At 50.1% G+C, this 27,189-nt stretch overlaps 8 protein-coding genes across 8 annotated transcripts; 5 read left to right on the top strand and 3 right to left on the bottom strand.

The window, feature by feature from the left end:
* Positions 1–1,815: 1,815 nt before the first annotated feature.
* On the bottom strand, positions 1,816–2,619 carry M431DRAFT_324816 (hypothetical protein). Its single transcript, XM_024914327.1, has one exon. It carries the CDS (start codon positions 2,436–2,438, stop codon positions 1,854–1,856), a length of 585 nt encoding a protein of 194 aa, XP_024768194.1. The 5' UTR covers positions 2,439–2,619; the 3' UTR covers positions 1,816–1,853.
* Positions 2,620–7,072: 4,453 nt separating this feature from the next.
* On the top strand, positions 7,073–7,705 carry M431DRAFT_546567 (hypothetical protein; the record flags this gene model as incomplete). Its single annotated transcript, XM_024921220.1, has 3 exons — positions 7,073–7,271; positions 7,355–7,404; positions 7,468–7,705. 3 exons carry the CDS (start codon positions 7,073–7,075, stop codon positions 7,639–7,641), a joined length of 423 nt encoding a protein of 140 aa, XP_024768193.1. The 3' UTR covers positions 7,642–7,705.
* A 2,128-nt stretch (positions 7,706–9,833) lies between these two features.
* Positions 9,834–10,148, bottom strand: M431DRAFT_487512 (hypothetical protein; the record flags this gene model as incomplete). The annotated part of the gene is made up of 1 exon (XM_024916485.1): positions 9,834–10,148. One exon carries the CDS (start codon positions 10,146–10,148, stop codon positions 9,834–9,836), a length of 315 nt encoding a protein of 104 aa, XP_024768192.1.
* Positions 10,149–10,364: 216 nt separating this feature from the next.
* Positions 10,365–11,102, top strand: M431DRAFT_324775 (hypothetical protein). Its single transcript, XM_024914326.1, has one exon. It carries the CDS (start codon positions 10,423–10,425, stop codon positions 10,909–10,911), a length of 489 nt encoding a protein of 162 aa, XP_024768191.1. The 5' UTR covers positions 10,365–10,422; the 3' UTR covers positions 10,912–11,102.
* A 191-nt stretch (positions 11,103–11,293) lies between these two features.
* M431DRAFT_487511 (hypothetical protein) lies at positions 11,294–13,718 on the top strand (the record flags this gene model as incomplete). Its single annotated transcript, XM_024916484.1, has 3 exons — positions 11,294–11,896; positions 12,003–12,288; positions 12,391–13,718. The coding sequence occupies 3 exons, from the start codon at positions 11,294–11,296 to the stop codon at positions 13,716–13,718; spliced, it is 2,217 nt and encodes a 738-aa protein (XP_024768190.1).
* A 2,078-nt stretch (positions 13,719–15,796) lies between these two features.
* On the top strand, positions 15,797–17,409 carry M431DRAFT_155224 (hypothetical protein). The gene is made up of 2 exons (XM_024912924.1): positions 15,797–17,019; positions 17,100–17,409. The coding sequence occupies exons 1-2, from the start codon at positions 16,207–16,209 to the stop codon at positions 17,286–17,288; spliced, it is 1,002 nt and encodes a 333-aa protein (XP_024768189.1). The 5' UTR covers positions 15,797–16,206; the 3' UTR covers positions 17,289–17,409.
* Positions 17,410–24,808: 7,399 nt separating this feature from the next.
* M431DRAFT_324746 (hypothetical protein) lies at positions 24,809–25,705 on the bottom strand. The gene has a single exon (XM_024914325.1). The coding sequence runs from the start codon at positions 25,348–25,350 to the stop codon at positions 24,928–24,930; it is 423 nt and encodes a 140-aa protein (XP_024768188.1). The 5' UTR covers positions 25,351–25,705; the 3' UTR covers positions 24,809–24,927.
* A 161-nt stretch (positions 25,706–25,866) lies between these two features.
* On the top strand, positions 25,867–26,627 carry M431DRAFT_324743 (hypothetical protein). Its single transcript, XM_024914324.1, has one exon. It carries the CDS (start codon positions 26,095–26,097, stop codon positions 26,479–26,481), a length of 387 nt encoding a protein of 128 aa, XP_024768187.1. The 5' UTR covers positions 25,867–26,094; the 3' UTR covers positions 26,482–26,627.
* Positions 26,628–27,189: the final 562 nt, after the last annotated feature.

Here is a 27,189-nt window from a genome sequence, read left to right as displayed (position 1 = left end):
CCATTTGTCTTGGGGCGTCCAAGTCAGTTTTCGTGGCGTCGCCTAGGATAGGCCAGCGATCAACTAACAAGCAGTTGCTGGGCCGTGGAGTGGGTTCGGGTTGTTCGACAAGGCCTTTTCCCTTTGAAGCTTTGAAGGCGTGCAAGTACTCCGTAAAAGTAGATCAATGTTGGATCGGGTGGTGGGATGAGGACAAGGGCGTCACACTGTCGCCTGACACTGACGGCCAATGCGCGAGAGGGAGAGCAACAAGGGCACGAAGTACGAGTACTCGTACCTGTTTCGACGGGATTAGTAAAGCGTGGCAAGGCAAAGCGAGTGAGTGAGTGGCATGGCATGCCGTATCATCACATCACCAGCTCAAATCGGAGACGGCTTGCAACGGGCATTCTTCGCAATGTCCTACCCAGCAGCATACCTATCTCGAGCCCGTCCCTGTTCCCTGTATTCCGTACTCCGTATCGCCCAGCACCTTGTTGATACAGTACAGAAATACTGGCAGTCGTACGAGGCCATGGGTGCTCCGTCGAGCGCCTCTAGCTTGACGCCAGAAGGATCGAGGCTGATTGACGATGGAGCCCTGGCCCGCTTTTGGGTCCTGTGCGCGACAGATGCTGGGATGAGGAGAATCGTGATGACGAATATGCATTGATATCATATCGTGAGAGACATGGTTGGAGCTTACTGGTTTTGTATGTACGAGTACGATATGTTCGTGTTGAATTATATTGTATCGTGTTTTGTCGATCTGGCCGGTCTGTCTGTACCTATTCCTGGATGCCTGGATGCTCAGGTTGCGAACCGACAGAGGTATGCATGTACTTGGTTTCCAGCTGTGCATGTAGTGATATAGCGAGGTACCTCTAAAACAAACACCAAAAACACTCGCCTACGCTGATAAGATATGATATGATGGCGAACAATATGACTCTCCTCTTCTCTCACACTCTTACACTAGCATGGCCGACTGCAAAATCGACATTGATCGTCCAATCACACGGCCGCAGAACAGCTAGTTTCGAGGTGGGCCGGTGGCCATCGTGCAGAGCATTCCACTGGAACTAACTCAAGTTAATGTGCGTGCGGACGTACGGCTACGGAGTGCAGCAAGTAGAGTACATTGGTATGGAGTATGGAGTATGGAGATGGAGTCTCCGTCTCCGTACTTGCAGTGCAGTGCAGTGCAGTGCTACAGTACACCATCTAGTATACGGATACCAAGCCTGAGGTCTGTATTACTCAGGCTTCCCGTGATTGTGGAACGCCGAATGCAAGGTGCTAACAAGCGTCTGGTGTCAAGGTTAGAGCACAAGGGGGCTAGGCATCAAAATCACAAGCGAAGAAGAAAAAGAGTCAACGCAGCATGCGTGTCGCCGAGGTCACAGCCGAGGAGCCCGAAACTTGAGCAGTTGCAACAGGCCGTTGGGTCGCTTTGAAACAAGCTGCTGCCACCAAGCCATACGAGATATAGCACAGACAAGATGCGGCTTGTGATGCTCACTTACGAGCACGAGTGAGTACTCAGCCTTGGAAACCTAAGACAAAGAGGTGCAATTCCAGGCGCGGCTAATCCCTCCCCGGCCACTGCTCTACTCATACTGTCCAGCCCAAGGCCCTCGGCTACGGGCCAATGTTCTCAACAGCCATCACAGGATTCACCACAACATGCAGCCTCTTTAAACACGGCTGAGTCTAGCCATCAGGGGGATCCATCCGGTGCTGGCGTCGGATGTGCTGAGTGGGCAAGGATTCCATCATCACGGCCGAGCACTCAATGAGTTGATCCGAATGCTACCTGGGCAAATATTGGCCTCCGCGTCTTGCGCCAAGGCAAAAGGCAAACAAAACTATCTTTAGCGCCGCTCTCTGCTTGTGCTAGGTTGAGGTCCAACAGCAGGGCCTCGGACAGGAAAAGGAACTCCTGGACTATCCATCTCCACTCCGCTTTCTGACGCCGTCTTGGACGAGTGAATGCAACCGGAAGCGTCGTCTTTTCGCCTCAGCGGACGCCTGTTACCGTCGGACTCGAACAAGAACAATGCAAACAACCTGCTCTCCGGTACTCCACACAGTGCTGTACTCTGGATGTATGTCGTGAGAAGCCGGCACACGCTATTGCCCATTATTTGTTGATTTTCCCTCCTCTGACCAGGTAGGCCGGAGAGGTATGGAGCAGCATTAGTGGACCGGCCCTCTTTGTGCCTGTGATTCGATGCTTGGGGCCACCTGAACAACCATCTCTCGGTAATAATGGCTGGCTGGAATTGGATGGCTGCCGCCGAGCCACGAAAACTTCCTTTTTTCTCCTCCCCCTCGTGCCTTTGCCGAATTTCGTCCTTGCGCAAAATTTGTTTTGGCTTCTTTTCTTTGGTGGATGCCCGTATGAGACATTGACGCACGCCGCCACCGAGCGATTCACGCAATCGGAGCCACTCCATCAGAGCCAAGCATTTTCCCTGTTCATAAGCAGACAAGGGGACGAGTGACGCCGCCTCACAATCATGGCTTTTCAGCACGAGTCGTCGTACAGGGCGAGCCTTGAGAGAATCATACGCCCTCGCCTAGGCCATCCCGCTGCGCCTGACGAGAACGAACATGAAGGGATCAGGCCGCCTTTCGGTTGATCTTTGGGCTTTTGTTGGCTGTGGACCGGCTGATTTAGCACTCACGGTTGATGACTTGAAGCTAATAAGCTGGGTGTAAAAAGGCACACAAACGGCTGAGGCTGGGGGCGCTGGGCGTCACACTGTGACCGCACCTTAGCAAGCCGCATCTACTCTTCGGATCATACGCTACCCACGATGGCAATCAATGCCCATTCTCATTCATGCATCACTCAAACAGCCAGCCACTGCTCACGCGTTTTTCTTTTTGCGGGCACTGGTACTCCCGATTCCGCAACACGGCCGACATGGCTGACGTTGAGCCTCTGCTTTCTGCTATCCTCCGATGTACTCGTACCTTTCACACCCACAGCAAGTCGCCGTCTTCAAGCAGCCGCCTCGCACGCCCCCCTCCTCGGTGCGTTGTGGGCTGTGATTGGGCGTCTGAAGGAGACTTGCTTGATCGAATAGTAGCTTGGTGACTAAAAAAAGTATTTAGCGAACGGGGGTTTGATACTGACAACAGGAAACTCGTCGATGATATATTTTCTTCTTTTGTTAGCGATCAAGCCATCTTGTCTTGATGGAACGTTGATGGTGCACTCATGATGTCTCTGAGGCCGGCGTCAAGATTTCGTCCAAGTCATAACACCCGTCTTTGATTCGCAAGCGGCTTATACACAAAGCCATTCCCACCCTGGGAGAGCTTGGCACCATCAGCTTCAGCTATGGCCGGACGTTGTTGTTAACACCTGCGCCCGGAAACCTGGTCAGCAGCATGACGCCTTGTGCTCCGTATAGCCTTTGGATGCTACTCTATGCCCATGCCCGGGACGAGCAATGACCTTTTTTGGGGCACGGCCTGTCCACCTTGGCGTCGTGCGCAGGGCCACTTTGTACACAGTCCTGGTGGCTGTTGGCTGCTATTCTGCGCTTGATACGGAACACGCTCGGCGTTGAAACTATGAGACATGGCGCTCTGGTTATTGATTGGCATTCATTCCTCGCTTCAAAGCATCTTAGCACACGATTGCTCCCTACTGGGTATTAGGCGGGCAAGGTAAAGCAAGGTGCTCCCGTAGTGCAGGCAACCTCCCACATATGCTTCTGGCATATCCAGCTTTGCATCTCCCCAACGGGCCGAGACATGGCATCCGTGTTCCATTTTCATTTGCACACGAAACACGCTACCCTTTCTCTTTCCAACGGCAACATCTATGCCAGAAGACGGCTAGTTTTCGGTAATCAGCGAGATTACGCTTTAGATCCTTGAAGAGAGGGAGAAGAAGTATGAGTACAAGTCCACACGTATCACGCTTCGGCATTGCAAAGGAATGAAACTGCCCTGCTTGCCCATTACCCTAACAACGAAGACTGAACAAAAAAGCATGAAGCGGGTAAAAGCAAAGCAAAGACGAAAAAAGGCAATTCAGTTCCAGACCACGTTTTGATGGTTTAGAGGATCCCCCTGGTCCGCCGGCTGGGATGATTTGCGGGAACCTGCCTGGATCAGGGCCTGGCAGCCAATAAAGGACCCCTGCTAGGACTTCAAAGGGGAGGTTTGTCGTCTTGTCTGAAAGAGGCTGCTGCCGCAAGCCATGCCACTTGGTATTTTTCGAAGAAGGCGGAATGCAAAATGCAGTTTTGTCTGTCTGTCTACCTGACCTTGCCTTGTAAGTATATGCCCTTGTCGCCAGCTTAGTAGATGTCACATCTACTGTACAGTACGGGGTAAGAATTACACATCGACGACGCAAAGGTGAAGCGAAATAAAGCATACCGGCTAGAAGCCACCTGACGGCTTGAATTCACACACACACACGCACGCACATATACAGATAACCCGTACATGATGCATGTACCTTCTCCCACCGTTGCATCTTGCAGCACTCGCCTCGCCCACCGTATCATTTATATTTAGTTGGGGATAACACCTCCGTACGAGTACATACGAGCAGAAGCGTACTCGTACACGTATCATATGGGCGAAGCAGAGGCAGAGGCAAAAAAAATAAGATGTGACGCCTTCTCTTAACCCTTTTCAATCTCCCCTGCTTCTAGCCCCCCTACGCTCGTGCATCTGAGTTGCATGCAATCTGCTGAATACATGCCGTAAACGAGCGGTCGATGCTACAGTACAGTACAGTAATGTGCTGTTTTCTTTCCAAAGCACAGCTTCGCACTATCATATACGACGCCGCAAATTGCCACGCCACTCTCCTCTTCGTCTATTATGTGGTAATATGCTTGGGCTTGGGACAGGGCAAAATACTAGTGCCCATTTCCCGCTTCTGTCTTCCATAATGCGGGATTCTTCCCTCGCCTTGCTTCAGGGATTCCCCCTTGTTCGATCACAATACCAGTAGTAGTAGTTTTTTAACATGTACCAGCCCTGTGTACAACGAACAAGGGCCGATGTCTCTTTTTTTTTTTTTTTTGTCTCTTATTTCTCCTTCCCCCCTCTTCTTCACCCCGAAAGGGCGCAGTCTGATTCGCTGTGCCGCTAGATAAAACGATTTATTTTGTACTATTTTTCTTACAACGGGGGAGGCCCAGCATCTCCCCCAAAAATGTCTTACGCAAGACGCCATGCATACATCCAGCGTACATGTACCTATACCGTCCTTCTTGTCGCATTCAGAATAAAAAAAAATGATGGGCGCGCGTTCCCCATATCAAGTTACATAGACGAGCGAGAGCACTGAGAGAGGGGCGTGCGTGTGTCTGCGTGTGTGTGTGAGTCAAAGGGGGGGTAATAAACGAGAGTCTTTGACGTAGTCCATTTGCATCTTCTCCTGCGTTTTTCCGGCTGATCAACCCAGAGCCCTGTTGCGATGGAGACCGAGAGATATGAGTGTGTCATCTCCAGGTGGACCAAGCCAGACCAGAACAAACCCAAAGCAGGCTTTTCCCTCTTCTCTTTTTGATACCACGGCGCCGCACTTGGTGGGCCTGAACCCTGAACCATGCCTGCCCGGTGCAGTGATTTACTCGTACACATCACCGTCGTAATGTACTCGTACTCGGTGATGTTGACTACCAGCTATTTAGTACGAGCGAGTTATGATGAGCTGCTTGTTTTCTCGTGCCAAGTACTCATACGAAAAGGTTTAACTGATAGTCCATTTCATTGCGGGTGCCTTAGCGTAATGGGTTTTGGTCGCATTTAGACAGGTGCATGCCGTCGGCTGGGTCTAGAGTCCGGCGCAGGAAGACCCAACGGGCGACTGACTGATATGGATCAGATGGATCCCCCCAGGGCTCCAGAGATTCAAACCATGGATGCGAATCGGATACGATGGCATCTGGTATGCGGCGGCTCTGGGACTAAGTTCTACTGTAGGAGCATGTACCTTACCTTGCTTTTCCGCTCTCTCCCTCGAAAAAGGAAGGAAAAAGAAAGGGAAGAAAAGCCAAGAGATATTATCTTCAAGGTTCTTCGTCCATGGCGGCTATTATTAGACGTCTAGTTGGATGATGGGTAGTAATCCAGCTAGTACATGTACTGTACAGGGCCGGCCACTGTGGCTAACATGGAAGGCCAGAGAGGACCTGAGACATGCATGAGTTTCGACACTGCTAATCCTCATGCTAACTTCAATATCGTACAAGTACACACATTTGTCGCCTTGCGTAGCGTGTTATAAAAGCGACGTGAAATGAAATCCGGCATCGTCCAGAAAAGAAACGAATGCAATCAAATGATATGTACAAAACCAGACGCTGTTCCGTCTCTTTGTGCTCTGTGTAGGCCTCTTTCCGCCCCCCTTCCTCCAATCAAATCCAATGACATGCACGGTACGCGGCCCTTTTCAGCTCTTCCCGCCTTCTTCACAAGGTTCCAAGGGGGGGAGGGGTGGGGGGAAGAAAAAAGAAAGGGAATACAAAGCCCCAAGCACAAGGGGTGCGTATGCCCGGCATTCTATTGCATGAGAGCATATACAGCAGCAATAGTGAGCGAAAAAAAAAAAAAAAAAAAATACAGTAAGAAACACGGAGGGAAAAAGGAAAAGCATGAAGATACGTTGAGGCTTAACTTTCATGTGCCAAAAGTTGCACTCTATGCATCATGTAAACAGGCACAGAACTTATACAAGGACTGCAGTAGGCTGATGATATCAAGGGGGGCGTGTCTCTCCCGTGCGTGCAGAGGGGGGAAAGAGAGAAGATGATGCCCTGGCCTGGCTCCCGTTTGATTCAAAACGTCTTTCTTCTTTTCTTCGTCTTCTTTTTTGGTTCAATGTCTCATTCAGCGCTACTGGTTTGGCCCCCCCCCCTAGCACCTTGTAGCATCGCCGTCCCTTTTCGGAACAGTCTTGGGCTAGCCGTCGTTGCATGCGAGCACTTAACCTTGAGATATGAGAAATGCTAGGTCTACGCAGTAGTATTTGCTGCCGTGTTTTTGCAAGTGGCTCGTTATACAGTTGCACAAAAGCATTATAGATTTCATCGTCGAATGAGTTCTTGCAATGAAAACCAAAGCAAACAATACAGGTACCCTCTCACACGATGCAAGGCTACAGCTACAGCTACCTCTTGGTCTTGCTTGGTCCATGTCATCAGCAAACCGCAAGCCCTGGCGCTATGCTTTTGTATCCGCTCCACGCAGGGGCTGGCTGACGCGGATCGGGGGATCGATTTCAAAAGTCATCCATCCAGACGGAGTGGGTATGTATCACGCATGCCTGCCTGTCTGCCTGTGCGTGTACGAGTAGGCAGTAGACTGACTTGTCCTGTACGGTACAGTGCAGTGGCCGGTCAGAGCCTCGTGATTCAAGCCAAGCCAAGCCCCGGAGACGCTGTAAGTGGCCCACGAAGCTTTTTTTTTCTTTTTCGCGATGGTGCTGCCTTGCAAAGGAGCTAGATCAAGACGGGCATCATTTATTATTACAGACGAGCAGTCCTCGTTTTAGGCATTGCTGGTATGGCCATGTACGAGTACAGTACGATGTTGATGATGCTTGCACAGCCGTCATCCGTCCTAGGTTCTTTTGGCCCATCGGATGGGCGCGGAACACGACCTGAGCCTGTTGCTTAGTAGCGAGCGAGGCCATTTCCAAGTGGAGCTGCAAAGTACATACGAGACTCCGAGTGTCGTGTCGTTGATTGTTTGCTGGTGTTTGTTTCCGGCAGTATCGTATTATCCAAGAGCACATGTATTCGCCAACTGTGCAACCGGGATGAATCACTGTACAGCTTTACTATGATGCCAAACAAGTCAATAACTGTAGCTGTATAACACCCGCCATCGTGAATAAAGTACATTGGACGACGCAGTTGACACCTCGCTAACACATGGACCCTTTTTTATTTTCGCGACTATTCTCTTCATTTTTTGCCTTCTTCCCCCCTCCTCCTCTTTGTCTGGGCCCTTGCGCGTGCCGTACGCGCAGCCTTTTTTTTTTTTTTTTTTTTTTTTCTTTTCGCGCCTGGCCTATCGAAAAAAGCGGCGAAATGGACACTTTTAAGTGCGTTAGTTTCTTAGGCCCGGAAAAGCGAAATACATCGAGGGGACTAGCAAGCAAGTCGAACTTTGCAGATTGGCAACAAGTAGATTTGATGACACTTTCAACCCACCGAGACAAGAAAAACCGTGTGGCCTCTTTGTCTCTTTGTCCCCATGCCGTGGCCTGCAACTTACTTGGCACTAGCTGCCTTGCATTTTCTAATGTCTCCATCCAAGTCTCCAGAGCATGTCCGTCCGTATTGCTCATCCCCATGGCCATGGCACTTCGCGGTTTAGCACCAGACCAGACCAAGAACACGCTTCGGCTCTGTGATATTGAAGCGCCTGTGGGCTTTTGCAGGGGGTCGCCCGGGGTGCCACTATTAAGCATTTGAGGACATTATCAAGGGCAAAGGGCATATACTACTACTGTAGATATGGGGACAGGGACTTGAACAAGAAAACGCCCCCAAAATAAAAGGGCGGCCCCTCTTTGTCCTCCTTTGCGGCGAAAAGGAAGCGAACCGAATAGAAGGGGAGACGGTGATTGATTGGCATTGATGAGCGTTGATGATTGAGAACTGGAGCGAGCGGGTGTTCCGGTTCCAGTTCCAGTTCCAGGCGCTGTGTCAGCTGGGCTCAGCAGGGATGTGGCTCCATGGGCTCGTCGCCCGCTAGAGGCCAGCGCTGGAAGGGGTGCAGTGCGGGATTCCCTTGAAAACGGTCCCTGGTCTGGTCTTGGTCTGGTTCTGGTCTGCTGCAGGGGACATGGAAACTTGCTGCCCACCGTCGGCGTGACCCTCCCAGCTCAGCAGGTACTCGTACAAGCACTGTAGCGCTTCTATCACGGTACAGTGCAGTAGAGTTATGAGTACAGCCAGGCGGCGCGGTACCTTGGCCGTCGGTGCTGGCGGCAGGTTGGCAGACTGTCAGAGGAACCCCGCAAAAAGGTACACGCCGGGCTGGAGCTACCTCTGTGGCGGCACGTAGTGAAAAGTTGAGTACATGCATTTGATGGGCTCAGCCTGGAACATCAAATGACTTTTGAGGGTGGAAGCATTTGATGGATTCAGACGAGCCACGGCGCTGCCATTGAGGCTGGCGCTACAGTAGAAGTGACTCGAGTCGTTTCGCTTGTTGACTTCTGGAGCTGTACTGATACTTGATACCTACTCTATCCATACCTGCTATTCCCGTACCTGTGCATGCACGCACACAAGTGGTGAGGCATCCATCCTATCCTCGAACAGATTAATATCTCGACGCACCGACAGGGATCCATCCATCCAGCGCCGTTTGAGCACCAACTGGGTGGATTGGATGGATGGGCGAATGAACTTGGTGTGGTTTAAACACATACAGGGGGAGCCTCAACGTGATGGGTACGAGTACATTTGCATGGAGGTATTGATTCCCCAAGAGTAATGGATCTGTACTGTACCGCTACCAGCTCCGTCCAACAGACTCGTATCCTCCCCCGTAATGCAATGGCGCCTGTCTCATGCGTCGTGTCCGCAGCGCCACTCGTATACGATCCATACAAATCAAGTACTATCGGCACCGTCCAAGCACAGATTCAGATGCGAGAAAAATAAAAAAGAACATGGGGAAAAAGAAAGGGCCCCCTTCCCCTCCCAAAAAGCCCCAAGACTGTTTTCGCCCTCGGTGACGCTCCCTGCAAATGTACTGTGCTCCGTTTCCTTAGGTACTTACTTGGTCGAGTGAAAGTGGACTCTCCCAAGGACCCAGACACAACCAGACCCAGACCCAGGCAAAAAAAGGCGTCACCTTAGCACCTGCGTAGCGCCGCTGGACCAAACCCAAATGTACCCACGGCCCCGAGGTACCTTGCGCGCACCGCGTGATGCCTGCGCGGCGTGGGTACCGCCCGGCGCAGGTACCAGCTTCCGCGTGAGCGTGCCAGTGCAGCCAAGCTGGAGCCAATTGCCATCCATTGATTGGGTCTTGGTTTGGGTTCCATGATGGCGGGCTGGGATCAAGTTCAAGTTCACGACAAGTTCCATCTTTTCGGGGAGCAGCCACGAAAAGAAAAGAGAGGAGAATCCAGCGGCGGCGGTTGTTGCATTTTTCGTAATCATGTTGATCAAACTCTGGGATTGGATGGATTGGGATTCACCTGGGCTAGCAGTAGTACAAGGACCGCCGAAAGCGAAACTTTGCCGTTTACATACAATATGTGGATGTATTGATGTTGAAGTCGTTCGTTTGTTCGCTGCCTTTTGCCTTTTGCCCCCCCCCCCTCTACCCTCCCCTTCCGGGCGCGTTTTTATTTCAACATCTATGTAATGTACTGTACTGTATGTAGGCGCTTTTTGTGTTTTTCAAGCCTGATGTGGTGTTCACTTTGAGTAAATGAGCGAATGTATGAATGTACATCAGTGTATGAATAAACGCTCTCCCTCTCCTGGAAACACCAGCAACACAACACAACACACCACACACGCCCCCCTTCTCATTTCAACAGCGTCAACCTCAGCGGCCTTCAGTTGTGCCGGTCCCCCATGGATGGATTGGCTGCTAGGGATGCATGTCAGCAAGCGTTCCTTGCCTGGTCCGGCTCCGTCTAGTGCCAGTGCCAGTGCCAGTGCCAGCCCAGTTCAGTTGAGTGCCTTGATTGCCTTTTTCATGCTAACGAAGCTTGCAGAGACTCTCCATCAAATGTACAGTACTCAACTCTCACAAAAGCCACCGCTAGCGCACCACCAAAATAAATCCGGGGTCCCAGCCAGCTGCGTGTATCGTATCGCATGTACGTATCGCATGTACTTGTACCTGTACTCGCCGGCTGCCCGCGCCTGCAGCCAATGCTTGGTACCCACACCCTCTTCCTCTAGGTCCTAGTACCTCCACTGTCCACTCACTGCACTTGCACTTACACTTACACCCAAAAGAATCATTGAAACCTCCACTCGTTGCTACTGGAGCATGGAGGTACCTACATCAAAGTACACGACTTTTGACTTAACTCGGCTCCTGTCCACCTTTTCATCTTGGCCTCACCTTTCCGTACTTACTTCCCACGATCCCACAATCCTTCATCTTCCAGCGCAAAGGCCTTCCGTGAGGGCTTTTTCTCTCTTCTCTTCCTTTTTCCTTTTCTCTTCTCCTCAGCCATTCCTTTCCCCCCGCCTGTAAACAAACGCAGTGACGCTTGTTCACTGCCCGCCAGCAAAATCTCACCACCTTCAAAAAGCCCCTTCACCTCGTCATAGGTGCTTCCCCCATGTCTGTCAAGGCCGCGCCCTCGACGTCGCATCTTGTCCAGCTGCCCTTGTCACCGTCAAGCTCCTTCGACTCTCGACGACTGCCTCACCTGTCCAAGCTGCTCTCCTACCACGACGTTGCGCACCGCCATCTCCAGCATCACCCTCATCCTCAGCATCAACATCAACATCGTCCTCACCACCGACTTCACCTGGGCTTGAGGACGCCTCCAGTCGACGAGATGAGCACCACGTACCAGCAGGCGCCGGCTGCTTACGACAGCCACGCTCTGCGATCCTACGCCTCGTCAATTGCCCACCCCAGGACCTCGACCTCTGCAGCCGTTGCCTCCCACGATGCCAGGAATGCCGCTGCGCAGTACTACCGATATCCCACCCAGCAGAGCCAAACCGCCCAGAGTTCCACCTCGCAGTCACGCACTGCGACTCTTCACGGCACTCCCTCGGATCGCTCTACCAAATCGGCCACGCCTGCTTCGTCGGTTTCCGCCAAGGATACCATATCATCGAGGAGGAGCCCTGAGACGTTGATCTACCACAGTCTCCAGATCCCGAGATGCATCAGCTCCAACGGCGGCAGCTTGGCAGATTTTGCAGCCCAGGTTCGTCGAATCTAGCAATTCCAAGCAACTTCCTAAGCTCTATTGCTTTTTCTGTTGTTTGGCCATCTTCTTTTGGCCTTTGATAGCTAACTTGATCTTCCACCAGATGACGTGCCTCTTTTGGTTTGAATCCATTGACCACCTCAAGAAAGCAGAGACGATTCGATCACGGCCAAACATGCTCACCACTCGCCTGGCCCAGTTGGCCAAGCCAAACGAGCAATTCCGCAAATGGGTCTACAACGTGCTGTCGACCACCCAGGTTACACAGAACGTGATTCTGCTCGCGCTGCTCTTCATCTACAGACTCAAGTTGTCGACGCCGCAGATCAAGGGCCGAGAGGGCAGCGAGTATCGATTGCTCACGGTGGCCCTCATGCTCGGCAACAAATGTATGGCTTCCCTCTTTCTCCATGTCTCCATCTGTCCTTCCAGGGGGGCATCACGCAATTAAGCAAAGCAAACAAATAGCTAACAACGTGCCTCTCCCACAGTCCTCGACGACAACACCTACACCAACAAGACGTGGGCCGAGGTGTCGTGCTTCAGCGTCGGCGAGATTCACGTCATGGAAGTCGAGTTTCTGAGCAACATGCGATACAACCTCCTTGCCCCCAAGGACGAGTGGGAGGATTGGTTGACCAAGTTGGCGTGTTTCCGCGACTACTACGAGCAGGCGCTCCGAGTTCCAGCATCACCCCTAGCCGTCTCTCCCTCTGCCAGGAGCTTCCACTCTCCCCTCGTCTCGCCCACGACGGTCACGCTGCCAGCCGCCGATGCAGCATTCGCTCCCGCCGCCGTGACGACATACTCGCCCCCTGTTTCGAGACACGCTCAGAACTGGGCCATGTACCACGCCAATCCCGTCTCGCCCCTGGCTGCTCGCCCGTCCATGACTCTGCCCGTTTGTCGAAAGCGCAGTCCCGACGTGGAACCCATCGATCACCCAGCCAAACGAATCATGCGCAGAGCTCCAATGGCCGGAGCGCCCTGGCCCAAGGCCGCCCCGGAGTCGGGCAGGCTTCCCGTGCCGCACCTCACCATTGTCACGACGCAGCCTCAAACCTCCCAGCCGGTTGCTTTCCCGACAGCGGCGCCGGCGGTATCGACAACGACTACGACTTCACCGCTGGCGGCTGGATATACGTCACCATCTGCTACCCAGGGCGCAGCAGCCAGCTACACTCCGGCAACCGGTTACACCCCCCAGTCGCCCTACGCCAACCAGAACATGGTCTCTCTGCCGCCTCTGCAGACCGGCATGCGTGCCATGTCCACCGTCTATCAGCCATCCATATACCAATCATCGGCTGCGCCTCTACCTGTACAATACGAAGCCTACCACCCACCGACCCTCCCAGCATCGACTACGAGTGTCCCCGCCACTGGATTCCCCAGCGCAGCACCGCAGAGCCACCCGCCGATGGCCTACACCACGCCCAGCAAGCACCAGCACACGCCGGTGAGCCTCGCCTCTGCTTATACGTCGTCGCCAATGGCCGAGCCCCTGTTCGGAGCCGCCTCGGGAATGCATACGCCCATTGCCCTGACGCCCATCTCGCACTCGCCCAGCGTCTACCTGCAGCAGCGGGCCAGTCCCTACAAGCCCATCCGCCACGTCAACAGGCTCCTCTACCCGCCGCCGTCGGCATCGCTGGATCAGTATCACCTGGCGGTGCCCGTGCCGCCCACGCACATGCATTACCAGCCTCTTGGTCGGCGAAACGATTTGCGCACGGGAGTGGTGCCCGAGTTTATAGTGTACAACAGGGGCCAGCAGTCCCTCTCGCAACACGCACCGCAAGTGCCGTATGCACCCTAGACGTGGTTGCAATGTTCCCTTTGCGGCGGTTGGTCGGTGGGTGGGAACCACATCTGCACCGCTTTTGCTCCATGAGCAGGATGGTTCAAGACATTTTCTGCTCGGCAGAGTGTCTCAGCATCCTTGTATTCTTTTCACATCTCTCTCTCTCTCTCTCTTTCTGGGGTTGTCCACATTTGTACTTTTAGTGTTTTCATTTTACATTGCCTTGCTCTTTTACTTTTGCTATTTTTATCATTCCAATTTTTTTTTCTCTTTAGCTTTTGCTCATCATCAGGATGCAGCACATGGATTTGCATGGCTTTGGGGCGTTGGTTAAGGGAACCGGCATTAGGGATTGGGTTTTGGACGGCTTTTTATGACTCCCGTCCAACAAACGAAGAAATGGTACACACGGGTCGAAGAGGTATAGGGGGGAAACACCTTTCACATCTCTTCAGATGCATTCATCTGGAGTTGATTTCATTTTGTGGTTTATGCCTTTATGCCCGCCTTTTTTTTTCATCTTCATTTTCACATGTGTCTTTTTTTAATCAAGCTATTTTATTCATTAATTTGCATGAAGGAGCATCGGCATGGTTACAGGGAGAAAGGGAGATGACATGACTACGGTTGGCCCGAGGATGGCTGGAATGGGGGCAACGGGACCATCTGATTTTGTGTGTATTGCACACGGACAATTTTCAGCCTCCCCCCTTTTTTTAAATGGTTTTTTTTTTTTCTGTGTTTTTTTTATTTGAGATACCTACTATTCCACGGGTTAGGCGTGGGGAGAACAAGAACAACAAGAGCGGGCATTTATGATGTTGCCTGGTTTATGATTTTGACCTTTTTTTTTTTTTTTTTTTTTTTTTTTTTTTTTGCATCTTGGGGAGTGAATCGGGATGGGTTATAGATGTGTGTGTACGGGTGTTGTTTTGGCAATGCTTTATAAAGATGGGAGATGAGATGAATAATGTGAATGATATGGCTGTGGTTTAAGGGCCATTTGTCTTGATGATGTGTATTTGATGTTGATTGTGTGATGTGTATTTGATGTTGATTGTGTGATGTGTATTTGATGTTGATTGTGTGATGTGCTGCTTTGCTGTGAAGGGATGTGATTTGATGGAGTTGTGAGTGTGAGTGTGAATGTGAGTGTGAGTGTTGGTGATGAGTTGATGTGATTGCTTGTCTTGGACTATGTCCAACGCAACGGATATACTGACTGCACGGGACTTGATGTCAAGGGATGGATTGAAATTACGTTGGTGGGAGATGTAGAATTATCATTGGTAGGGTGAAGAAGGGCGTTTGAATAATTTTTAGTTCATTCTAAGGGTGAATTTGGGGAGGGAGGGAGTGAAGATGTTCATTTTTATTGTTTTGGTGTTGTTGTAGGGTATGTGCTTTGTATGATGTGTACAGTGTATGCTGAATGGGGGGTTATTTGGGAAGGGTGAAGGTGAACCAGTATTATAATCTGACACGGCGGAGGGGGCTTGTTAGATGGATGAATTGATTGTAATTGATGCATTTTATGCTTGAGATTGCGCATTGTATGTGTGCAATAGTATTTATTGTTGATGTTTGTGAGTGGTGATCCAATAGTAATCGTGATAATAAGCAGGTGAATGGGTTTGTTTCCTTGGTGATCTGACGGGTGACTCCACTGTGCGGATGGATTTAGTACGATGGAATCGCATCAAGGGAGTAAAAGGTAATTAATGGAGACAATGCACAACATAGTTGTATGTATGTACATTGATGGGCCTGCATTGAGTCCAATCTGTTGTGTATCTGAATAAGATGTTAATAATAATCTCTTCTTCTGTAAATAATATAGCTCTCTTCACCCATTTTGTTTCCTCATATATCATGCGCACTACAGTATCTCGTATAGAAAAGAGACAGAAAAAAAAGATACTTTGCAAAGATGACCGTTTCCCCGTATTCACGCAAGTCACCTTCCCTCTTGGTGGGTCCCCCATAATCCCCCCCCCAGCTCTCACTCTTCTCTCTCTGTCTCTCTTTTGGCGCCCTTCTTCCCGTTCTTGCGCCTCGCAACTCCTCGCCCAGCGGCCTCGTATCCGGAATCTGCTCGACTCAAAACCACCATCGAAACACGACTTTTGAGGGATTCGCATAGACCAAGCGACTGCGTTTCTTTTCTTTTTTTCCTTATTTTCCTCCCCGGTCAATCGTTTTACCTGACGCTCGTTTATTTTCGTGGGGGAGGGATCTCGGAAAAAGTGGCATATTATTTGTTTTTGTTTGGGAGTTTTTTTTGTCGCATCGAGAGGAAGCTGCGCTTTTTGAGGGTCATCTGGGAAACAAAAGACGGATGATAGGAGATTGTTGCTGAGCTTTTGACCGACGCTCGTTTGTTTTGTTTATTCTCGCGCGCTTGCGATACCTTGTTACGACAACATCGAACGAAACGACACCAACCTCCCGACGATACCCTCACCAAAGCTCGAATCGCTTCTCAACAAAAACCACCGCCATCATGTCTGGCTTTGGCGACTTCACGTCCATCTGCGAGCACACGCCGCTGCCCCTCTGCGCCTCCGTCGGCCCCGTCCTGTCGTCGTCTGGCCGCGTCGGCATCGAGCCCAGCTGCTACGCGCGCAACATCGAGGTGGCCAACACAATCATCTTCGAGGGCGCCGCCTCCTTCGCCCACATCGGCGCCCTCGTCATGACCGTCATCATGATCCTGCACGTGCGCTCCAAGTTCACTGCCGTCGGCCGCAAGGAGATTCTGACTTTTTTTTACCTCTACATGCTGCTCACTTTCATCTCGCTCGTTGTGGATGCTGGTGTTGTGCCTGCGGGCAGCGGGCCGTTTCCTTACTTTTCGAGCGTGCAGAATGGCTTGACTAGTGCTGTTGTGACGTGTCTGCTGGTCAATGGGTTTGTGGGCTTTCAACTGTACGAGGATGGCACGCCGCTGTCGGTGTGGATGCTGTGGCTCTGCTCCGTCGTTGCCTTTGCCATTTCCTTCCTCGTCTCGCTGGCCACTTTCAAGGGATGGGCGGGTATTGGTCCGACCAACACTATCGGTCTGTTTGTCGTCCTGTACTTGCTCAATGCCATTGAGCTCTTTGTCTACGTTGGCATGCAGATCCTGCTTGTTGTCAGAACGCTGCAGGACAGGTGGCCGCTGGGTGACATTGCCTTTGGCATCTTCTTCTTTGTTGCCGGCCAGGTCATTCTCTATGCTTTCAGCTCCAAGATTTGCGTTGCCGTGAGCCACTACCTGGACGGCCTGTTCTTTGCCACAATCTGCAATCTGCTGGCCGTCATGATGGTCTACAAGGTAAGAAGACATATTCCGATTTTATGAGCCTATGTATGTATGACGTGCCGTTTTGCTAACTCGCTTCTTCTTCTTTTCAGTACTGGGACTCCATCACCAAGGAAGATCTCGAGTTTTCTGTCGGCACTCGCATGAACAACTGGGAAGTCAAGGAACTCCTCGGAGAAGATGAGCGCCGTGGAACCGTTTACGCCGATGATCCTTATGCCCAGTCTAGCGGCTACGACATGCCCTACTCGCCGACGAACCGCTACTCATCTCGGCACTAAGTTGTTTTGCAGCTCCTGCGTTTGATTTGATTGTTATTTTTATAGTTATTACTCTTTTACGAACGAACGCTTTAATGGGGCTGGTGAATCCCACGGCGAGCAAATCACCGCCCCCCCCCCCCCCCCCCCCCTTTTTTTTTTTACCACTGTTCGATATCTCGGATGGGGGTTTACGCTTTTATGGTTCTTTTTTTGCTTCGTTTTATTTATTCTTTTGGGATTGACATGGCATGGCGTTATGATGAGGGAGTGTGATTCCTGACGGGCTGTTAACAGATGGGCCGTTCAGTGAGATGGAGTGTACTTTAATATGTTGGCTGGGTGTAGAGGAGGATGAAATCGGTATATATGATACACTTTGTGTGTTTTAGGTACCGGATATATATAAATCAATGAATACCGTATTGCACAACAACTGGTTGTCTATTAAAAGATGGGCGAGTCTGCGTGAATTTTATGACGGGGAGCTGGATGAGGGAGAGTAGAAGTCTGTTAATGATGATGATGTAGTAAGGGATGATTGATTGTAGTTGTTGTGGCAGATTGTCGGGAGTCGAGTTGGACACGGAATCGGTCAACATGAATTGAGTTGAACACGGCATCTGGTAGGGAGTTGAGCATGGAGCCGGTTAATGTGAAACTGTTCTGAACACGATTAGAGAGTTGGATATGGCATTAATTAATATGAAATCAAGTCGGACATGACACTAGTCAATATGAACCTGAGTTGGGCATAGAATAGTTTAACGTGAAATCGAGTTGGGCATGGCATCCGTTAATGCAAAACTGTGTTCAATATGGCATCTGTTAGGGAGTTGAACATGGCATCTGTTAGGGAGTTGAACATGGCATCTGTTAGGGAGTTGAACATGGCATCTGTTAGGGAGTTGAGCATGACATTGGTTAATTTAAACTATTCCGAACAGGCCATGGCATCGATTAGGGAGTCGGATATGACACTAGTTAGGGGATTAGACAAGGCATAGTTAATGTGAAATCGAGTTGGACATGGCACTGGTTAGGAACCGGAGTTGGGTATGGAACAGATCAACGTGAAATCGGGCTGGACATGACATCGATGAACATGAATTGTGTTGGACATGACGTCTAGTAGGGAGTTGAACATGGCATCTGTTAGGGAGTTGGGAGTTGGTTAATGTGAAACTGTGCTGAACAGGACTTGGCGTCGGTTATGTTGAACGATAGCTTTCCAGGGTGGGATGGAGAGCTAGAGAGGGCAGAGGGTGTGTCCAGAGGAGGGATGTTTTGATGGCGGAGTATCTTCTTTTCCTGTTTCCTTTTCTTTCGACCCAGGGCTGTTTATCGTCGGGAGTTATTTTTCTCTAGCCGGTTGTAAACGAGCGGGCTATTTTCTGGCGGTGTATCCAGAACAGAGTCGGCCCATTTCCTGTTTTGACAGGGGGGAATTCGTTCTTGATTAGCGAGGTAACGTTGACGGAGAATTGTATTTTATCTTCTGGTTGTGGATTAGTGAGTTGTTTTGTTGTTGATGGAGGACTGGGGCTTCGTATTTGGTTGTGAATTAGCGAAGTTGGCATTGTTTCTGGGATTGTTTGATTAGCGAGGTAACGTTGACGGGGGATTGGCTTTTGCCTTTGACTGTGTATTAGCGCGAGTTATCGTTAATGGACGGTTGTCTTTTTATCTCTGACCGTGTAATAGGGAGTTGTCGTTCGTGGGAAGATTGTCTTTTGTCTCTGACAACGAGCGGATTTGAAGGAGTTGAGAAAGTTCGACCGTTGGAGGACTGCGGTTTGATTTTGAATTCGAAGAGCGGCTGTTTCCTTGCAACTGCCGAACGGCTGAAAGGTTTCGATAGGTTTCGAGGACCTAAATATAACTTGTCTGACTGTTAGTCTTCGCTGCAACTTTGCAAGCGTAGGAGTTGTGGGATGATTTACTTCGTGTCTGGTTGTTAATTTCGCAACAGGCGAGCTGTAAAGGAAACTCGTGCTTGTATAGCATGTCCTATTGAATACTATCGTCTCTGGTTGGAACTAGTTAAGCCGATTATAGTTGTATTATGCGTTGCGAGTTGTCGAAAGAGATTTCTGTCCTGCAAAGTGATTTGTCAACTGACTCTTTCAAAGGAACTGACAAACCACTTCAGCGGAGTTGTCGCTAGGTGCCCACAATTAGTTGTCTTTCTCTCAACAGAATTGATAGACTGAAGGAGAACGATTGGTTGTCCACTTTTCTCCTTCTCTTCTATACTCGACTCTATTTTCAAATTGTCAACAACCAACCTATGGGCCGCTTCGTGCTCCTTGAGTCCTCAGAAAGGGGGGACAACGTAACTCAGGTTGTCGCAACTGGGACTGGCAACCTACTTCGTAATTCGAAACAGACTCAACAGCCAGCAATACCACCACAACCTCCTTTCCTCCCAACTCTTACGCAACGTGACACGCCCTAACCATCAAGCTTCGTACCAACCTTCACTAAACGGCAACTCGTATAGAACCCCCGGGTTGAACAACGGCTTCATGCAAGTCGCCACCTTCAACAAGGGGGGAATCGCTCACATGTCCCTTTCACATGCAGGCTTACAAGTACAAGCCACGAAATAACAAAGTATCATCAAACAAAAGAACGTCCGAGGACGACCGAAGAGTTGCCAAGCCCAGCCCATCATCACCAAGACTGTCATCGTCATCCCAGCCAACGCCTCTTCTCCAAGACACACACCCCCCAAGTCTCGGAAATGAAAGACAACACGAACACGAGCTAATGCTTCTCTTTCTCTTTCTTCTTTGCTTCGTTTACAACAGTTCTTTCAAGCTGCCCCTCATGTGCCCCATCTTCGGGTGGCCGAGAGCCGCCGGTAAACCCCTGGTTTGTGCTTTCTGAGGCTTTTGCTCTAAGCCCCATCTTGCGGGGAGTTAATGAAACTCTGTGTCTCACAAGTTCAGTCTATCTACGGGAGGGGTTTCCTCGAAATCAAAATTCTCTTACCTTCTTGGCTCCATGACATGTCATCCTCACAAGTCATAAGAGGCAAAAAGTAAGACAAAAGTGAATGACTCGTCCGTCCCGGAGAAGAGAATTCCCAAGAAGGGTAAAAAAGACGCGGCCCGGATAAAGGAAGCGCGGAGGTAAAGAGACAAATGAGTAATACGGAGTTTAAGACAACTTGGTTCTCTTTGTCTCTTTGCAACATCGCACATACAGAGAGACATATACACCACACAACACACACGCCCACCATGGTACGAGCTTTAGCTACATCGAATGGATTTACCCAAAAGAAGCGCCTGTTGTGACCCTTTTTCCGTCTTCAACTTGTTAATAATTGGAAAATAAAAAAAGAATTACAGGTTTGTGCTTAGCCAAGGTGCTTTGTAATGCCTGGTTTGGCGTTATTAAGGGGGGTCCGGATGTCTATCGCCCGCTGAGCAGCTGCTTTTTTTCTGTCTTGTCTTTTTGGACCTGCAGGTTGTTTTTTTCTGGGTAAAGCTCGAAACTGCCGCGGCATAAACGCGTGGCTATGTTTTTTTAAAAGTGATTATTAACTAATTTTTATTTTATCTTGTGTGTTATGCTATTTTATTTTCCTGGAAGTTGCTGCCGTTTTTCGGGTTTGGGTTATTCTGATCGGATAGATGATGAATTACTCATACACACCCGGATACAGATTATTTTTTTTTCTTTTACCTTGGCATACGGAATCGGGTCTCGTTGATGGGCGATAGAGATTCAACAGTTGACCGGGGTTCCGTTTCCGGGAACTGACTTGCACAAAGCACATGGCCCGTATCATCTACCTACCTAGATAAGGTAGCAATGCTATATTGCCCAGTACCAAGTAGAGTACCTCTGGCTCAAAGCAAACAAAGTGTGGGCTTCTTTTTCTCGCCTGGTTTCCAAAAGAGGTCGTCGTTTTACTGTACGTTCGCCCACTACGCTGTCGGTACCGGCAGAATGCATGTGGCAAGATTGAATAATGCGGACTGGCAAAGGCGGACTAGCCGAGAATGAGGCTAGATCCCCGAGATGCGATGTGTGTTATTGTCTGTCTGTCCCTTGAATGATTCCATATCCCATATCATATTTTCGGTAGGGGGCGAGCTAAAGCTGTATAAGTGATAGGTTATATTTTTCCCATATTTGCCCATACACCAAGGTCGCAGCGGCCATTTCATTGGACAATGGTAACAAAAGATCTCTAGGGGTCTCAGATTGTTCACGTTCTTTTCGTATACCTGTAGAATAGGATACTTGGTTATGACGCCCGCTGTAGTTTGTCCTTGCCTGATGTTCTAGGGAACTATGATCAAACACTTTGACCTTTTGCCTTTTTTGTGTATTTTAACCTTCTTGGGAACAATTAACCAAAATCTGACGACGCAGCAGCCATGCCGCAACTCTACATTTTGCCTTGTACACTCGGTACTCCGTACACCAACACGGACACGCAATCAGCACACACGATACGACAAAACAGCAGGGATTCGTCGTATTTCTCGTACGAGGGCAGCACAGTACACGGAGACGCAGTAGCAACGCAAACTTGGCCCTTAGCGGAGACCGGAGTATAAGCCAACGGCGGTTCTCCGAAAAAGTGCCTTCTCCGAAGGGCGCACTCCGAGGAGGAAAAAGAGGCGGCGCTCTATTGCGATGCAATTTATTTCCGCCCGTTGAAGAAAGTTGACAGGGCTTATTGTGGGGTAAAAGGAAAGATAAAAAGCGGCCAGTACGAATCAGAATGAAAGAGGAACGAAATAAGCCCTTCTTTTTTCGTGGCCTGGTCCTCAACAAGGGATGCAGTAATAGACACATGCAGTATTAAGTAGGTTACCGTTTCGACGAGGGATAGGAGGGGAGGGGGGGGGGGAAGGACGTTAATGCATGGCCCCCCCGGTAATTTCCTTAATGAATCATAGGAGCATTACTTGGATCAGCATTCAATCTACAATGGAATATGGAGCAGCTTACCGAGGGCCGCACGAATCTAGGGTTGCAGGGAGCGAATACCCGTTTTCGCCCTTTTCCGTCATTGGCACCAAGGCATTTTCGTATGCCGCAGGGAGCATACGTACATACATGCTTAATCCATGCTCTCCGTGCCAAGGGAGGAAGAAAGAAAAGGGTCGATGGTCAGTTGATGTTCCAGAGCATCTTGTGGCGCCGCCGCGTTGGTTCCGGCTCTTGTGCTTGTGGGACTAATGACCAGTAGGGGGATCGAGGATAGGTTTGGGCAACGCAAGCCTCAATCTATACTCTCTCTGGGCAATGACGGTGCAGCAACTACGGAATTACGAATATAGTAATGATAGTAGTTGAAGGGGGGAGGGGGGAAGCCCAGTCAAGCCCAGCCCAGCCGTGCCTCGACAGGGTCTGCGGGTACATACAGCACAGTTACCGTTACAGTGAGAGAATGAAGAAAGATGCCAGCTTGTATAAGTCAACCTATGGATGAGATGCAGGCCTGGTCTTACGTGGGGGCCTCTAAAACGCATGTCTTTGTCTGGGTGTGTGGAGAAGGAGTTCCCGACAAGGCGGAAGAAAGCCCGTTGATGATTGATAATATTGCCATTCTTAGCATCGAGTCATGATGCGTCTTTGCGTGACTTGTGCGATTTCATCATTGGATGCTGCGTCTGAGCAGAACCTTTTTTCTTCTTTTATTTTTTATTAGTTCTATTTTTCATGTTTGTCATTTGCCAGTTGCTCTTCAACTAGTATAAGCGAGGGAAGCGAAAAAAAAATAAAAAAAGACCAGGTGGCTGGTCTCTTTTTTCGTCCTACCCATGCCTGGTTTTTGCTGGCCCGTGGCTTTCCTTAGGCTGGGATTTGTCTTCTCATGGTCTCATCTGGCGGGAGATTTTGGCTCGTAGACGAGCAAACAGCCAAGAGCTGCTAGCAGGCTGTTGGCGTGGCCTATGATGATGCCAACATGCACAGGACGATTTAGGCTTTTGCTGACAAGGCGTTTTTAACGGAGGCGATGCGAAGTCAAGTTTGTCATTAGCAGACAGTATTTTCCGCATGATTTCGACACATTGCTTTGTATACGAGCAAGTTCGCTGGCCATCAATGGCTGGCTTTAACTCTTTTGCGTCTCCCCTCTTTCGCTCCGCCATGCTTGGGCTTGGCTGTGTATCATGTTGAGTAATCTCAAGTCAGGATCCTATCGTCCAATAAACCAAGCTGGTGTCCTCCCCTCCCCCCTTGTTGGACTCTGGACTGGACTGGACTTTGTTCCAGAACTAAGCGAAGAAGGCCATCAAAAAGAGAAGAACATGGAATTATTAAAAAAAAAAAAAACGATAGCGGACTTGGATGTTGTCCATGGACCGGGGGCGACAGGGATCGGAGCCCACCGCCGCCAGACGCAATGGAAGGTATCAGCGCGTTTAGATCTCCCCGGAATAGCATGGAACATGGAATGGGTGCGGGCTTTTGCCGCATGCATTATTACATGGTCCTTTATCTAGCGTTCGGCCGTTTTCTCGCAGTTTTCTCGCGGTATTAACTCATGGGAGAGGTGCCAAGGCGCGCGCGAGAGAGGGGATATGAGAGAGATAGAGGTAGAAGCAGAGAGATAGAGCGAGACAAAGGCAGAATGAGCGAGATTTCGATTTCGGAAAGATTGCTTGATGCGGCTGGCTGGCACGTGAAAATCGAGAGAGGGCTGAAAGCCAACCCAACCCAACACTTGCCCTTGTGGACTGGCCGCCTAGATGATGATGAGATTCCCGGCCAAGGGTTGTATTACGGGCTGGGCACTAGCATAGACACGATGGGCTCTTGGACAAGGGAGTGAAGACAAGGGACCAGCAGCAGCAGGGATCAACTTTCCACTTCCATGAGGCAGGTCAAGTTTAGTACCGTACACACTCGTACGAAATAGAAGACGGATACGGTACTAGACTATGTTGTTTTCCACAGTACGCTACCAACCCTCTTAGCTCGCAAACCATTTCAACGTGGCTGCTCCGGAAAATAAAGCACGCTGGGGATGAACAAAAATAAAACCAACCACTCAGCCCACGACAAACCAGCTACGTAAGAGGGGGGGGGGCTTGCATCGGATAGATGACAAGGGCGATAGCCGCCAAAAGGCTCAAAGAGGAAATAAGCTGCCGGTAGGATTTAGACAACAAAAATCACAAAAGAGAGAGAGAGAATGAGAGAGTACTCGTAAAAGAAATGCGGAATACCGCAGTCAATGTCTGACAAGCTTTCAAGGGTTTTTGTTGGGCCGCGTTGGATTAAGCGTTGCGCACATCGCCTTTGGCTAAACTGCATGAGGAACAGCGACGATCATCACCTCCCCCAGCCTCAAAGGCAAAGACAAAAAGTTGTTTGTGATGTGAGTGAAGTGAGTGAGAGGCGGTTGAAGCTTCCGGCCCATAATTTTCTAGCAAATTTGTCGTGAAAGCAGAGCCTCTGGCGGAGCTGCAAGCAGGGGAGGCGTGCTTTTTGAGTTTTTGGGTTTGTGTGAAGGGGCGCGTGCGGGATCCGCTGCTGAGTGTCGAGACATGGCGTTTTGACAGATACAGAGAGAATGAAGTGAAGGATGATACGATGGCAGGAGGATCTAAATCTAGAGTAGACAGTAATACGGTAGAGACGAGACTCGACAAGCCTCGAGTGCGGTAGTCGTCAGTTACGATTAGCTAGAGACCGAGTTGGGGATGGGGAGACAAGGATCAACGGTCCGGCACGCGCAATTGGTCCGGAGATGGGGCCAGCGGTATGTCTGGCTTGCTGCTCTTTGCCCGGATTCGACAGGAGCTGCGAGAGCGAGATGGAAGAGGACGAGACTAGGCAAGGCCGAGAGCGAGAGCGTGAGAGAAGTCAAATGGCGAGAGCCAGACGGACAGAGCAAGACAAGACAAGAGGCGAGGGGAGCGGACAACGAGCGGACAGCGAGCGGAGAAGGCGAACGGCGGCACTTGAGAAGGGCAATTTCATTTCGTTGTTTATAGCGAGGCCGAAGAGTTTTGAATGACTCGGGTGAGGGAGCTGAGGCGATGATTTTTTTGCTGGTGCCACTTTGTGCTGCTGAGCTGGGCGGATTTGGTTTGATTTGCATAGATGGATAGGTTGAGGTGAGGTGAGAGTACGGGTAAGTATTCGATTGGTGTGAGTACGAGCGACGATAGTACAAGTGTCGTGCTCTGCATGTTGGAGGGATTCCGGGTATTGGTGTCCATTCTCGTATTATAGGCGCGGATTAGTGTCTGGTCTGGTGCTTGACATGGGCTGGAGAGGCCGCAATAGAGACGAAGGAGACGGACGGATGGGCGGACGAGCAACGACGGACGAATGCAGAGAGATGATGAGTCAATACGTACGTGTGTCTACTATACTGGACTAGACAGTTAGCGGCTTGATTGTACGAGAGCCAATTGAGGCGTGGCGATGGCCATTTGCAGCTTGTTTCCTAGCTCCCTCCAACTACATGTAGCCTCGGTTCGTGTCGGATTGATCGCAATCTACATGACCTAGTCAGCACGCAGCGAATGTTGTTCCGCTGTTGCATTTTGACTCATTCTCTATTTCTCTCATTCTCTATTTTATTTCATTTTTATTTCATTGCTTAATTTGCATTACTATCGTCTCGTGACGGAATCAAGGGCGAAAAAGAAAAGCTGCAGTCCTGAGTGGTGCGGATGGATCAATGCTGATTTTCGTGCTGACAAAGTGCCTCTCGTTTTTACCTTAGCCTCAACGCTCTCCCCCAAATCTTATCTCACTTCTCCAAGCTCAGGTCAGGTCACTTCTACTGTCTGTACAGTATGTAAATGCTTGATGCTATGCTGAGCTATGCTGAGCTATGCTGAGCTATTTGATCAATGGCTTATGTTATTTTGCGCCTTGTTTGCTCATAACCTTCTCTCTCAAGCTTGGCATTCGACAGGGGACCCCGAAAAAGAAGCTTTTGCGCTTTTCGTCCCCCCTCCAGGGTTTTGGCTTGGCCGTTATGAGTATGAGTGAGCATCCGTCTCTCTCCCCCCCAGCCCAGCCAGCGTATTTGCAGTCGGAAATGCAGGACAAAGTGGGTGCCGTAAAATCCGTCCCCAACGCCGCCGGGAATTACAATTGCCTAGACGGGCCAACTTGTCATGTCAAACGGCCTTTTTTTTTTTTTTCTTTGCGTCTCTTTGCCATGCCTCATGCCATGCTAGCTAGTGTCAGAACTGGGGGAGGGCGGAACTTTTGACCAATTAATTGCAGCGGTTTCCGACGAAGAAGACAAAATAAAATAAAATAAAATAAAATAAAACCCAAAAAAATGATGACACTTAGAAATAAAAGCCTAAACCCGTTAGTTTACAGTGGAANGGGGGGGGGGGGGGGGAGGAGACGAATGGAAGCCCAGATGAAAGAAAAGACGAAGACGGACGGCGTCTCAACTGATAGGATAGTCCAGGCTGTGCACCCCCCCCCAAGACAAGACCCGAGAAGCCACTACGAGGGATACGACGTTAGGCTATCGCTTCGCCAAGCCTAGGGGCCCTTTGCCCAACTCAGCGGTCGGCATTATCCCTTTTTGTGCGCTGAACGGGCATCCATCCGGCACTATCGTCCACTGAAGTAAAAGTACAGGTACTGTACAGCCAATTCAGTTCGCCGTCCACACAAGGGACATACCCGGACCCGGACCAACAAAGTACGTACCCGCTCTGGGCAGGTCTGGTCCTTTTTTCCTTTTTCCTCAGTCCTGTTGTCGTTAATATTTTATTACCTATCAGATTAAACTGCATTGGATTCATTTTCGAAACTACATTACGAGTACATACTGTACTATTTCCTCTGCAGTGACTAGCTTCCACATCAAATCAAATTGTTTATTAATTTCTGGCCCTGTTTCTTGTTTCGCTGCATTATTCAGCGGAAATTCCGTATCGATTCTCTTCGTTCTCGCTCT

This window comes from Trichoderma harzianum, assembly GCF_003025095.1.
Source record: "Trichoderma harzianum CBS 226.95 unplaced genomic scaffold M431scaffold_24, whole genome shotgun sequence".
Lineage (NCBI taxonomy): Eukaryota > Fungi > Ascomycota > Sordariomycetes > Hypocreales > Hypocreaceae > Trichoderma > Trichoderma harzianum.
The sequence above is the reverse complement of the archived record's forward strand: the minus strand, read 5'-3'. Positions and strand labels throughout refer to the sequence as shown.

What these genes read in the sequence shown, in the direction of transcription:
- M431DRAFT_324816 (XM_024914327.1), bottom strand. Translation starts at nt 2,438, where the DNA reads ATGGAGTGGCTCCGATTGCGTGAATCGCTCGGTGGCGGCGTGCGTCAA.
- M431DRAFT_324775 (XM_024914326.1), top strand. Translation starts at nt 10,423, where the DNA reads ATGAGCGAATGTATGAATGTACATCAGTGTATGAATAAACGCTCTCCC.
- M431DRAFT_155224 (XM_024912924.1), top strand. Translation starts at nt 16,207, where the DNA reads ATGTCTGGCTTTGGCGACTTCACGTCCATCTGCGAGCACACGCCGCTG. An exon ending in CCGTCATGATGGTCTACAAG is followed by an intron (nt 17,020 to 17,099) that starts GTAAGAAGACAT and finishes TCTTCTTTTCAG; the next exon opens with TACTGGGACTCCATCACCAA.
- M431DRAFT_324746 (XM_024914325.1), bottom strand. Translation starts at nt 25,350, where the DNA reads ATGCAAATCAAACCAAATCCGCCCAGCTCAGCAGCACAAAGTGGCACC.
- M431DRAFT_324743 (XM_024914324.1), top strand. Translation starts at nt 26,095, where the DNA reads ATGCTGAGCTATTTGATCAATGGCTTATGTTATTTTGCGCCTTGTTTG.